We start from the raw sequence: 13,555 nt of genomic DNA, 5'->3' as shown, positions 1-13,555 counted from the left end.
ACAATGCCAACATGTTTTATATGGTTGAAAGTTTTTCAAGTACTTAACCAAACATGAAATTAACTGTGTGTAACCTTCAAATTCGATTATTACAAAAATGGCAGCGCCCATGGACAAGGACAGTATACCTGTCTCCGAAGAGAAAACGGCTGTCGTGTTAAAAGACGATAGAAATTGTAAGAACATGTAACATTTTTAATATTAAAACCAAATAAATCTTGCTCGAAAGATTTTATTCATGGTATGTTCAGAGTATGAATATATGGAATATTTTTCGGAACTGATACTTGTTCGGATGTTCAATGATTGCAGACGCTCAAATTAGTAATGATGCCGTGTTGGGCGCTTGATTCTTTTTTTTTATTATTCTTGCATATAGACCAATTCATTGTTATTGTTTTGATTCCGAATTTTCGCGCATGCGCGCTGCGCTGGTAGGCAAAAGCACTGGGTACAGTTACGATAAACACTATGTCATATAAATAACGGCACGTGTTTAGTCAATATATCGAAAACATTAACAACAACACCATAACACCTAAATACTATTAAAGATATTGCATTTTTAATGTCAATATTGTTTAATTAATACATGTATTCTTATCTATAAATAAATATATACTCGTTAGTCATTAGCATCAAGGTAAAGGTGGTCTGAAGACTAAACACCGACAATTTCACAAAACAAAGCTATGCATTAGCCGTTGTATTTCTTGCAGAAGGACTTCAAAAATTACAAAAAATAATAAAGCATCCCATTATATAATTATAATTATCAATTGTATGAGTATGAAAGTGTGGTAAAAAAAATGAGTGAAAGAAAAGGGGTGCATTAAAATCTGACATACCGGTACAACAAAGCCCTATTAAAAGCGAAGTGCATGACAGTATTTAAATGTTATGATCATTTTCTTTTAAATTGGATGATTTGTTTTTAAGGTGAATAACACTATAGATGAATCGAAACATACAACTGAAAAACACAACTTCACATGATGCAAATTAACCTGTGAATTCATGTATATTGAAATTCCTTTACAAGTGTATATGAGTGACAAATATCTCACATGTTATAATATATATCTACATTGTTTTTTATTTTTCGTAAATATTATTTACCCCGGTAGTCATACGTAATTTCTTGTTTTCATGATGTCGTTTGTGCATGGCCGTAACATTCAATCTTCAAACGGAATGACGTAGTTTTCATTTACCGGTACCCGCTAAATACGTTTAATGATTATATGTACATTTACCATTTATTAAATACGTTTTGTTATAAATTACCGGCAAACAGGCTAGTATCTTCAAAGCGTACATTTTCTGTTAATATATACAGGTCAAATTATTTTATTATTTTTTTACGATATGTAGCATATCTAATTGAACAGTTGAACTTTGGCGGTATGTTACTCAACCCCAAATAACTGCTCAATACTACTAGAAAGAGAAGACATGGTGGTATCATCAATTGTGTTTAATGACCAGACTTTCATATACCACCTGTGGTCAGGGACCTATTGTTTGTATAGGTCCCTGTTGTAGTTTATGACACTTTGCTGTTAGTTAAGTAGGGACAATATCTGATCAAAACGAGATAATCGGCTTGTGCCGAACAAAGGGGGCAATTAAACACCGGAATACAAAGGCTAACACGATTTTAAGATTGATGCAAACAATCAAATCAAACCAATTAAATTAAATTAATTTAATGTGTCAAAGTGTTAGTTTTCCTAGACAGACAGACAATACTTTTTTTAGTAATTTCCTTTTTACTCCCATCGTCAACATAATATATTTTGTATATAACAATAAAATACATATATGTTGCTTTAAGGTAGGTGAAACTATGTCACAAAGTATATTTACTTTTTTTTAGGGTAGGTGTACCCATTGAGCACAAAAAGCGCACAACGAATATACAATATAAAATTATGTAATTTATTTTGTAAAGTCGCGATTAATTCTTTTTGTTAAATTATATTATTTAAAGGACACAAGAAAATCTATTTATGGTGTTGTTTTTTTCCGGTTTGCCTGTTTGCATTTAAAAATAAAATATTTTGCCAATAATACTACCGAGTTTATAATGTGTGCATTGATGTAATCAGCTATAGTCAGATTACAGAATGATATAATTGTAAAATTTAGTTCAATGTTTTGGAAGACTTTTTTTAGTTGACTTGCACAATGTACCTCGTCAACATCACAGTCATGTGGTTGATATTGATACGCGCCAGAAAACATATTTCAACAAACACGAGTATGAATAAATCAAATGTATATTGGGGTACATAAGATGAACAATGGGTAAATTACGTTATACGATTTAACAAATTTGATCTGATACTCAAAGATTCCTTAACACATAAACAAATTGTTATTAGTTCAGACCCTGTTCTTTAGTTGCAGCAATTGTACATACTTAATAACAGATGGATTATGGATTATCATAGTGGTAGGTTAATATATGCTGTGTGCATGGAATCGATCTATTTATTGTTTGATTTTATTCTTATTTGTTTGAGTACAGTACAACAACTTTTGGGATGTTTAAATCTAAAATCTAAAAATGATCGTATACATGTCAAAATATATTAAATAATGTATTTAATATAGATGTAGAGCGTGACAATAAATATCGTGCTCGATATCTCCCCTTTGATCGTGTCTTTCTTTTGCCTACCAGAGTAGCACGGATAAAGATACGCAGGTGCGCGTGACGTCACGCGTGAATTGGTCTATTAAAGTTTATGAGGTCCTATCGGACCCGATGTTTGTCCTAGCACTCCTAGCTAACTAACTTTATTGAGTAATGAAAGTTTGGATAAAAATTATGATATAGCAGCAGTTTCCAGCTATTTAGTTGTTGAAGTTACTGAAAGATTTTCATTTTTGGTGTGGTCTTGTGTTGCGAAGAAGGGGGAATCGGAGTGGCATAGGTGAAAAGCGCCTTAACTAACCACTGCACTAACTGGATAGCCATTTGATAGTTAAATTAAAATACTGTCTATGTTTAATAAATTTCTCTTGGGGGAAGGGGCCTTTACATTCATGCCAGAATTTTTCAGTTCCAAATTAGGACATTTCATAACAAAATGTCGGAACATTTGACCAAAAAGCAGGACACCTTAAACTATCAACCTTTACTGAAGTCAGTTATCAGTATACTACTTACAAAAACTCATCATTTCTGGCCTTTATTTATGTTGTTCTTCTTTAATACTTTGAGCTTGTATGAGAACATACGTCCCAGTGAACCGGAGTATCAATACCTGGGAGTTGGATTGTTGCAACTAAATATTGACAATAAATATGTTTAAAAAGTTCATGAACACAATCGTTCTCCATTTTACGAAAGCAAACGCACATGTGCACAATGCGGATGACTCAATAAAATGATGTGAGGTATGCCTCTATTTGATAAAGGCAAAAAGGTATGCCTCTATCTATTATCGCTGATAAAGTGTCAAAAATAACACTGGTGCACTACTAAGAGTAGTACAAATAGTTTGTAAATATGTGGCAATATAAGATAAGCAATGGTAAATTTAAGCCAGACAGACTTTGAATAGCATATTGAATTGTGAACTTGTAGTACTAAAAAAAAAAAAAAATACAAATGTTGGGACAAATTGTCTCATATCAGGCAGTGTCCGACAAATCCATTGCCCGGAGCCCGGGGGCTACCAAAATTTTTCATCGGGCTACTGAAATTTTCCAGCTGACGCCCGCCAGGCTACTATAAATCTATAAGAGCGGTAGCCCGGTTTATTGACAGACATACGTAGAATAAACACGCTGACCATGTGTTTGTACACTGTGTATTGCTTATAATCCGATAACAAAGTGCAATCAATTATCTAATCAGTCACCGATCACTTGCGGTAATGTCTTAAACAGTAACAGTGAATTTTAATCATCCAATCAGAATCAACTTTTGTCGTCTGCTAATAATATAATGAGAGCCGGTTGGATAGTTGCACATGATGCAACATCATTTCGCAGTTTGGAATTCTTTGTTAACCGCAACAATTAGTAATAGCGACAACGTTTTTGATGTCGTTAAATATCCAAGGACGCCAAACATTAAATAAATCAAAAGAATAGCGGATTCTTCAAAACGGTAACGAAACCGAAAATTAATATTAATGACAACTTTGTAAACGTGGTTAACACCTGCTAATTAGTTTGCATTGTCAATTAATAATTGGATTAATCGACTGTTAATCAATAGTCCCATATATGCCCGATTTATATTTTTAAAACCAAATTATGGGTGGGTAATATAGACAATAAGAGTCATAGACACAAACGTTTAAAATTTTCTAAAGAGTCAAATGAATTTCGGCATATGGTTCTATTTAAAGATATGATGAAATAAGCTGCCAATCAGGACCGTTGTATTGCAACATGCGTAAATAAACTGCCACGGTTTGCACGCGTTGTGTACAGCTATTTTAGGTTACAAAATTCTACATTTAAGAAATGAATTTCTTTGTCCTGATAAAAAGAGCGCGAAAATTGGCGTGGGTGTATTTATTTGTAAATAAAAAATTTGTAGCGGGTACATCATTGAGATCATTTAATTTCCATTAAAAGTTTCGTTGTGAATTTCAACTAAAGTACCGGGGTATCTCGCGAATTATTTGGCATTGACATTTTCTCTTAATAAAATATCATGTAAACACGCTGTATCGTTACCGTTACGCTGTATCAGTTCCTTCATTATTGAAACACTTATTGTATTGTATACTGACTGCACACAAGTGTCGTAACATACGGATGCAATATGTAAATTAGAACAGTACTTAAAGTCGGACACAAGTAAATAAATGATTTAATACTCTTGATTTCTTGAAACTCTGTATTTGTTGTTAAAAAGGGCAATTGCATTGATTAACACCAAACGAGTCAATCGTATTGATCATCTAAACGCTTTATTTACGTTTACGACTTAACGTGCTGTCCGAATTTTAGTACACATACATGTGCACATACATGTAATATCTACATGTAGTATATGATTTTCTTTGGTACATTTACATTTAAGTACACAGTGCCTGTACTGTAACATTAATTTACGATATTGACTGTGTACATCAGCCTACTTGCTGTTTTATGTATATGTATGTATACATATTATGTATATGTAAATGAAGAAATAAAATAAAGATGAAAACCTGTCTCTTATCATTTTGTAGGAAAATTTTATTGGTTACCAAATATTTTTATTGGTAGCCCAGTGGGCTACCTGAAAAATAAGAAATTTGTCGGACACTGTATCAGGATTCCAAAAGCCGGACCGTCCCACTGAGATTGGGATGTCTGGCATGGATTGGCCCTTGCTTTAGAAGGAAAAAAGCTCTGCATGATGAAGATTTATAAATGCCTCACCTTAAATTTCAAGGTACATGTACAAGGAGGTTCACAAAGCAATTTGAGCAAATGTGTTCCTTGGCGGTTCACATGCTTCATATAAAACAGTCCATTCATATCAACTTCTCTTGTTAAGAAAATGGCAGTCTTATGGAAACTGGTACAAGTTTTTTAGAAAATGAGGTCCTGAAAAAAAGGAAAAAAATACAGGATCTGGTGTGTTTTTTTACATGAACAATGTTTCACTGTGTACAATAACCTGGTTTCTTTCTGGAATCAATGTGTGTTTAATAAATTTGATTGAATGTTATATATTAATATGATATGTCAGTATTATAAATGATTTAACAAATTTGATTGAATGTTATATATTAATATGATATGTCAGTATTATAAATGATTTAACACTAGTCTATAAACTTCAAGTACTATCATATACATGTACTATGAAGATAAATTGCAGAATGATACTTATCATTAAAATGTCATAACTCATCTTTTTTGTGAGTCTGTTAATCTCTTTCTCTAAAAAAAACAGCAAATTTTTTTTAATGAGTAATTTAGAAATTTATTTGTATTTTTTATTTATTGTATGAAAAAGCATTGTTGAATTCTGACCTGAATGTCCATTATACATGTAAAGGCACTACAGAACTAAAATTGTTATCAAACAGTATAAAACTGCTGGGCCTTAATGTCCATACAACAAGGCATGCAGAAATAGGATCTGCTCTATGTCAGTTTAACAAAAAAGTGCAGTAGAGGCACTTACATGAATAGGGCAACATCCATAAGTAGTTGCAATAATCCAACTCCAAGCTAGTGACCCTCCAGGTCGCTGGGACGTATCGCTGTATGTATGTACCCATAAAAGCTCACATATGTACTCATAAAAGCACAGAAGAAGAACTAAGTCCATAAGGAACAAGCAAATTCATTGAATTGATATCCCCCGCCAATATATTCTGGACAAAAAAGTGTTATATTTGACACTCAAAAAACGATTTTATGCCCCCGGATCAATAGATCGGGGGTATATTGTTTTTGGCCTGTCTTTCTGTCTGTCATTCTGTCCCAAAACTTTACTGTACAGTAAAGTTTTGCAATAACTTTTGAAATATTGAACATAGCAACTTGATATTTGGCATGCATGTGTATCTCACGGAGCTGCACATTTTGAGTGGTAAAAGGTCAACATCAAGGTCAAGGTCAAGTTCGAACATGGGCCTTGCCGGGTCAAAAACTAGGTTAGGGGTTACTTAGTGTGTTTTAAACATTCAGCATGTTGTCCGCTCTCTAACTCAAGTAGTTTTCATCCGATCTTCACCACACTTGGTCAGAAGTTGTATCTAGATGATCTTAAAGCCAAGTTGGAAGATGGGCCTTGCCGGTTCAAAAACTAGGTCAAGGGGTCTCTTAGTGCATTTTTTAACATTCAGCATGGTGTTCTCTCTCTTATTCAAGTAGTTTTCATCCAATCTTCACCAAACTTGGTCAGAAGTTTTATCTAGATGATCTAAAGGCCAAATTCGAACATGGGCCATGCCAGATCAAAAACTAGGTCACAGGGTCACTGTACGTTCTACACATTGAGCATGGTGTCCGCTCTCTATTTCAAGTAGTTTAAATCCGATCTTCACCACACTTGGTCAGAAGTTGTAACTAGATATGTGTAGGTCAAGTTGGAACATGGGCCATGCCGGGTCAAAAACTAGGTCATGGGGTCACTTAGTGTGTTTTAAACCTCACCATGTTGTCCGCTCTCGAATTCAAGTAGTTTTTATCCAATCTTCACCAAAATTGGTCAGAAGTTGTATCTTGATATTTTGTTGATAATGCCTAGGGCAAGTTTGAATATGGGTCATGCCGGGTTAAAAAGCAAGGTCACGGGGTCACTTAGTGCGTTTTAAACATCACAATGTTGTCCGCTCTCTAATTCAAGTAGTTTTCATTTAATCTTCACCAAACTTGGTCAGAAGTTGTATCTAGATAATGTCTAGGTAAAGTTTTAATATGGGTCATGCCGGGTCAAAAACTAGGTCACGGGGTATCTTAGTGCGTTTTAAACATCACCATGTTGTCTGCTCTCTAATTCAAGTAGATTTCATCCAATCCTCACCAAACTTGGTCACAAGTTTTATCTAAATGATCTCTAGGACAAGTTTGAACATGGGCCATTCCGGGCCTAAAACTAGGTCACAGGGTCACTTAGTGCGTTTTTCAACCTTCAGCATGGTGTCCGCTCTCTAATTCAAGTATTTTACATCCGATCTTCACCAAACTTGGTCAGAAGTTTTATGGAGATGATCTTAAGGCCAAGTTAGAACATGGGCCTTTCTTGGTCAAAAACTAGGCCAAAGGTTCACTTAGTGCGTTTTAAAAATTGAGCATGGTGTCTGCTGTTTTTTGTGAAGACCACATGCAAAATATTATGTGTCAATGCGGCATGTGGGGGTATTCGTCACGTATGTGACAAAGCTCTAGTTAACAGCTGGTGTACAATGCCATTTGGCGTGCATCATCCTCTTATCAATATATATACTCATACCAAGTTTCAATGAAATCCGCCAAAGCACTTCTAAGATATGGCTCCGGACACAAAAGTGCCGGACGGACGGACGGAAAGACGGACGGAAGGACAGACAACGCCAAAACAATATCCCTCCACCTATGGCGGGGGATAAAAACTTACTGTGTAGAAGGCCCTTTGTGCACTTTACCATACTGTATTTGCTAACAAGGGAGATACATGATATCTAACAAAAAATTTGTTTCTTTTTTAAATAATTGTCACTTGTGTTTGTTTACAAACGATTATTTGTCTTATGCACAACAGATGAATGTGAAACTTTTTATGCTCTTATATCTGTTGCAAGTCAGGGGACATTCATCTTGAAATGCAATGGTTCTAAATCATGTTAAACTAAGCTTCTGTTAAAACATTTCTGTGATATATTTTATAATGTACGTAGACGTACAAAGTTGTACATTAAAATGTTCAGGACAAGACACTTTTTTGTCTTGACAAGTGAAATTTAAGGGCACTGGTCTGACTGGAAAAGTGCATTTAAAAGTATATGTTGAGACCTGCCTTCAACCCTTGCGTTATTTATAATATTATATACCGGTACATTGTACATAATTTTTTCCCATTTGTTTTGTAATTGTACACTATTGTGTATGTGACTTTTATAATCGTCAACTCAAGTAAATATTATCTAATGATATAAACAATGCAACATGTGTGACCACTACAAAGTTTAATTTACAAGTGCAGCATCAAAAACAGGGTACCTAGTTAACATTGTAGTAAGCTATGGTCCATAGCACAATACAAAGGGTGATAGATATACTCTGTTTCATAATAGAACACCATTTACATTGAATGGGTATAATTCAAAGTGTATAAAAATGTGTCTTTCTTAAACATGAAACTACACATGTGAAATGTTTATATATTAATTTGTTTTGTAATTTCAAAGGGACACACTACCTTCTAGGACTCACATTGGCCTTTGGTGTCACAGCCGGACTTGCTAACTACAGGACCATAAAGAAAGAAAGCAGACATTTGGACGAAGCTGTTTCAAATCCTCATTTAGAAAGAGTAATCATCAAGTGTTTGTTTTATTAATGATATCATATTTTATGCATTACAATAACATATCAAACGTAAGCAGATAATTTATTTATTTATTAGCAGTTTAATTTATGAAGACTGAAAATGTCAGGGTTGCACAATTTAATAATTGCAGACACCAATTTGTTCTTCTATTTGTCTGTTCTGTTGGCTTTTTTTTCTCAATTATAAACACAATTATTTAGCATGGGTGAAATGTATTCACAGAACATCTAATATGTCTCTACATTGTATTTAACACAGCTTAAGTATTTTATTATTTTTACTTCTAGGTACATTATCAACGGCTGACAGCAAGAGCTTTAGGGATTGCCACAATCATTACAGTTCCAACATTCGGATTATTAGTTCTTGGTGTTTATAAACTGCTTGGAGTGTCTAATGTAAGAAATATGTTTACTTAAGTATTAGTATATACATTATTATTTCATGGATACATTTCAGTCACACTTTATGTAGAATAATAAATGTCACTTATTGACTTGCCTTCCTAGAGTTTCTTTCCTAGTACAATATTCATTTGCTTGTTTTTTATGTACCCCAAAAGTGAGATGCATTAACACTTGCATTGTCTGTCTGAACGTAACGTCCAGAATTTTGTATTCTCAACTTCTACTCTCACATTTAAAAGACCTTCATGTGTAGACCATAGTAAAGGAATACATTTTTAAAATGTTTAGTCGCGACCATTTTTTGCATCCTAATTTTTTTCAAAAATTGAATGTTATATTCTCAATTCTTCTTTAACCGCATTTGAGAATTTGCTCAAATTTTCACAGTTAAATGACAGCAATGCATTGGTGGTGGCAAAAATAAATGTTTTATTGCATCAATAAAGCTTAATTTTGGTCCCTTTTCATTTATTTTTTCCACTGGAATAAAATTATAGTCCTACAAATATAATGGTTAAAAATACTCTTTGTCTGCATGGCAGATTTTTCTCAAATGTTAACAGCATAATGACCTTAATGTGTAATTAATGATAAAGTAAGGAATTTTCACTGCAACAACTTTTGACAGAATTATGGTCTATTGTTTTTTTTTCGACTTCTGAATGTAATCCAAAGATGTTTATATTTTTTTTCACTTCTTTAAATCTTGGCGGAATTCACCGTCACTTCAGCTTTTAATACATTCAAGGTGTTTTGTGATACAATTCTCAAATCTTTTTCTCTCAAGATTCGAGAATTTGATGCCAAGATGCGTGAATATTTTCCAAAGAAGCCATCAGTTGGTCGGACAGAATTCAAGGATTTGCAGGACCTTGCAGACTACCTTGTGAGTGAGGACAGGAAGGCAGAGATGACGAAATTGAACAAACAACTAGCAGACGAGACTGAGGGATTCACTGACTCTTCGTGCGAACACTCCTGATGAATTATTTTATTCTGTATTATAGTTGAGTACAATGTGCTTGAAATTCGCAGTTTCTTTTGCTATAATCATGGATGCACGGCCATCTTTTATCCATATGCAGGAGAGGAATTCAGTAACTTACATGTACAAATGAACAATGGAGAAATGTACTCACCTGGTCAGACCAGGGTTTGATGACTAAGGTCTCCCAACAGCATCGTTTACTCCGCATGGTGAGATGGCAAGTCAAATTTGACCTCTTTGCCACCTTGTTGTGAGAGGACTATATGGTAACAAATATCGCCATGCTGTCCAGGTTTGAAGAAAATGATCAACATATATACCTACCTCATGAGATTTGTTGACCTTTTTGTCGTTCTAGCATGTTTATTGGTCGTTCTAGCATGTTGGGTGTTGGCAATATTCTTCAGATATCACCTATTTACACTCGCCTCAAAAAAAGAATGAACAGTTACAATATCCTCTGCTGATTGGTTGGTAAATCTGTCCCTTTTAATGGAAAGATGGGGTTTCAGATACTAAATAGTTATTATGGTTTGCTTAAGCTATTTTAAAGAAGAAAACATTTAGTTACCCCCCTCCCCCCCTACCCCGTCAGCCCCCCCCCCCCCCCCCCCCACACACACTAATGGTTCTTTAGAAATTTAGGAAGATTTTTGTTACTGATAAAAAAGTGGAAAGGTCAAATTGAATCCAATCATGATTTTGGCAAATTATTTTCCAATGCCTAGCTTTGTGGTAGTGTTTCAATATGAGATTGTTTACCTAGTTATGTATTTTTTAATCTACAACTATTTTATCATAAGTTCCATAAACACACGTACCCCACTGACTGACGAATGTCAGAGTAGTTTCCGTTTTTGCAGACCAAACAATACTACTATTAACAATTATGTACATGTATTTTTTTTAAAGATCAAAGTTTTGAATAATGCGTGAATATGGAAGTTAAACTGAAGAGATGGCTAGTAATGTATCAGTGTATACTGTAGTTCAAGCATTAGTGTAAAAAACTAATTTTGCATTCAGGGTTGTTTACAAGATTATGTAAAATATTGTATTTGACTATCATTGACTTATGCATTGAGTATATTTGTATGGTATTCGGTAGACCCAAATAGTTTGTAGCAGTTGTTTGCTACGTGCAAGTTTTTTACCAGGATTTATTCACATATTGTTTAAATGACATTTCTCCTTATTTGTGTCACAGATTTAAAAAAAATCATTCAAACTGTATGCCAGGTATGAAATGACAGGTATGAAATGACATAACTGACGTAGACTTATGCTGAAAACACAATTTTTTTCGTTAATGAGTAATCATCATGATAAATTAAGATTTAAAAGTAGTAAGCTTAACACATGGAACTGTATAATTCGATTAGTTTTGATTGTTTTCGTTATTTTCTGTAACAATATGTGGATTGCTTATTCTAGTCTTGTTTTAAACTGGAGCTCTTTTATGTCAATGTTCATATGTATCAATTTAAATTCTATTGAGACGAACCTCAAAAATGCCAATATATATATTAACAACAACAACAACATCATTGATTTCAGCAATAAAGCTTACAATAAAGCTTCTAGCCTACACTAGTGAATACAAATACAAATATACGTCTGATTCAGATGATTGTATTTATTATCTGATAGAACCACCTTTTTACACTTAACAGCTCAACAGATGTTAAAATTATTTACATCATCATGTAAAAAAATATATGATAATAATGAGCTTAACCTACTAAAAAAAATAATTGGATGAAAGTAGCTTATTTTTATTATGTAGCATACCAATACATTTTGGTAACATCGTTTGCGTATGCCAGTTTTCAGTGGCTTGTGTGTAAAATTGTTGTTAAAACCTGTTTTGTGTAAATTCTTAAATTATTTTGAAATACAAAATTTACAATCCATGAATGCAGTATTTATAGTTCTTGTAAATTACATGTAACACAAGAATGTCGCATGCTGCTCTTTGAACGTGTGTTCAACAACTCCGGACTTTGCTCAATGTTGTACAACCCATTAATCTGGAGCTACAAACCAAGTTGATGATTGCGTTCATTTTACAATCACAAACCACATTGTATGTAAGCATATAAACGAAACTTCCAGCGGTTGTCAAGTCTCTCTCAACGTAGCTTCAGCGGCAAACGTGTGTAATCCGGGGTTCGAACTTCGGACAGCTATTGTTAGAACCCAATGAATTTGACCGATGCTATAGAAATCAATAAATGGGAAATTGTGTGACAGTAACGCATGGGAATGTGTAGGTTTAGTCAAATATATAGATGGATTCTGTTGACTTACGCGACCGTTTATCTTGACATGATAATGCGCATTATGAAATACAGCCTTTAATATTACACTGATTCGATTAATATGGGAGATGATAGGAACACGACAGTACGGGTATATTGGTAGCTTAAGTACGCAGAAAGCAATGGGCTTTTATGTTCAGACGTTTGAACATTACTTTGAAAGAAATAAAAACGAAAAGACTTTCTTTTCGTTTGAAATGTTATTAATTTTGTATCGGTGATTTATTTGTTGTGAAACCAGATCAAATATCGTATCACCTTTCATACCGCAAGTAATAAATTACTTGCCGTCGTTTTAACGAGCATCAAATAAAACGAATTCGAGACGATTGAAACCGCACAAAACAATGTACTTTCTATTCAAGTCTGAGGTTTGAAAATAAACAAAGTGCTCATCGCCATTGCCTATGTATGCATTGTGCAAAAACACCCCTATTAGTCGTTGTCATTGAAATTTTGTAAAGAAATTCGAGAGTCAGTCATTATCATTAATCACCCAGATCATGGAGGGTGCTCTATGTTTATTTACACCCGGTCATAAATATGAAAGGAGGGAATTATTATGGCTTTAAATATCGCGCATCTCAAGCGAGTTTGTGTATGAAAGTTAATGTGAACAATACCAATAAAAATGAAGTCGAAACCTTTTCTATTTTAATGAGACCATGACGCATGTAAAGATCAAGTGTTTGTGCATACTTATATAGTTCAAGTTCTACATTCAAAGAGCATCTATCTAAAGATCGAAACAAGTCAGGATTGTGGCTGTTTGGTGTTATAAAAAACATGGACATTGGATCAATTCTTTATAAAACGAGTTTGTTCGTTTAAACAT

The 13,555-nt window shown here is 34.0% G+C and overlaps 1 protein-coding gene across 1 annotated transcript; it reads left to right on the top strand.

Moving 5' to 3' along the window:
• Positions 1–60: 60 nt before the first annotated feature.
• On the top strand, positions 61–10,982 carry LOC127851485 (uncharacterized). Its single transcript, XM_052385288.1, has 4 exons — positions 61–176; positions 8,862–8,986; positions 9,292–9,402; positions 10,199–10,982. The coding sequence occupies exons 1-4, from the start codon at positions 98–100 to the stop codon at positions 10,391–10,393; spliced, it is 510 nt and encodes a 169-aa protein (XP_052241248.1). The 5' UTR covers positions 61–97; the 3' UTR covers positions 10,394–10,982.
• The last annotated feature ends 2,573 nt before the right edge of the window (positions 10,983–13,555 follow it).

This window comes from Dreissena polymorpha, chromosome 11, assembly GCF_020536995.1.
Source record: "Dreissena polymorpha isolate Duluth1 chromosome 11, UMN_Dpol_1.0, whole genome shotgun sequence".
Classification (NCBI taxonomy): domain Eukaryota; kingdom Metazoa; phylum Mollusca; class Bivalvia; order Myida; family Dreissenidae; genus Dreissena; species Dreissena polymorpha.
This window is presented reverse-complemented; position numbering and strand designations above follow the sequence as displayed.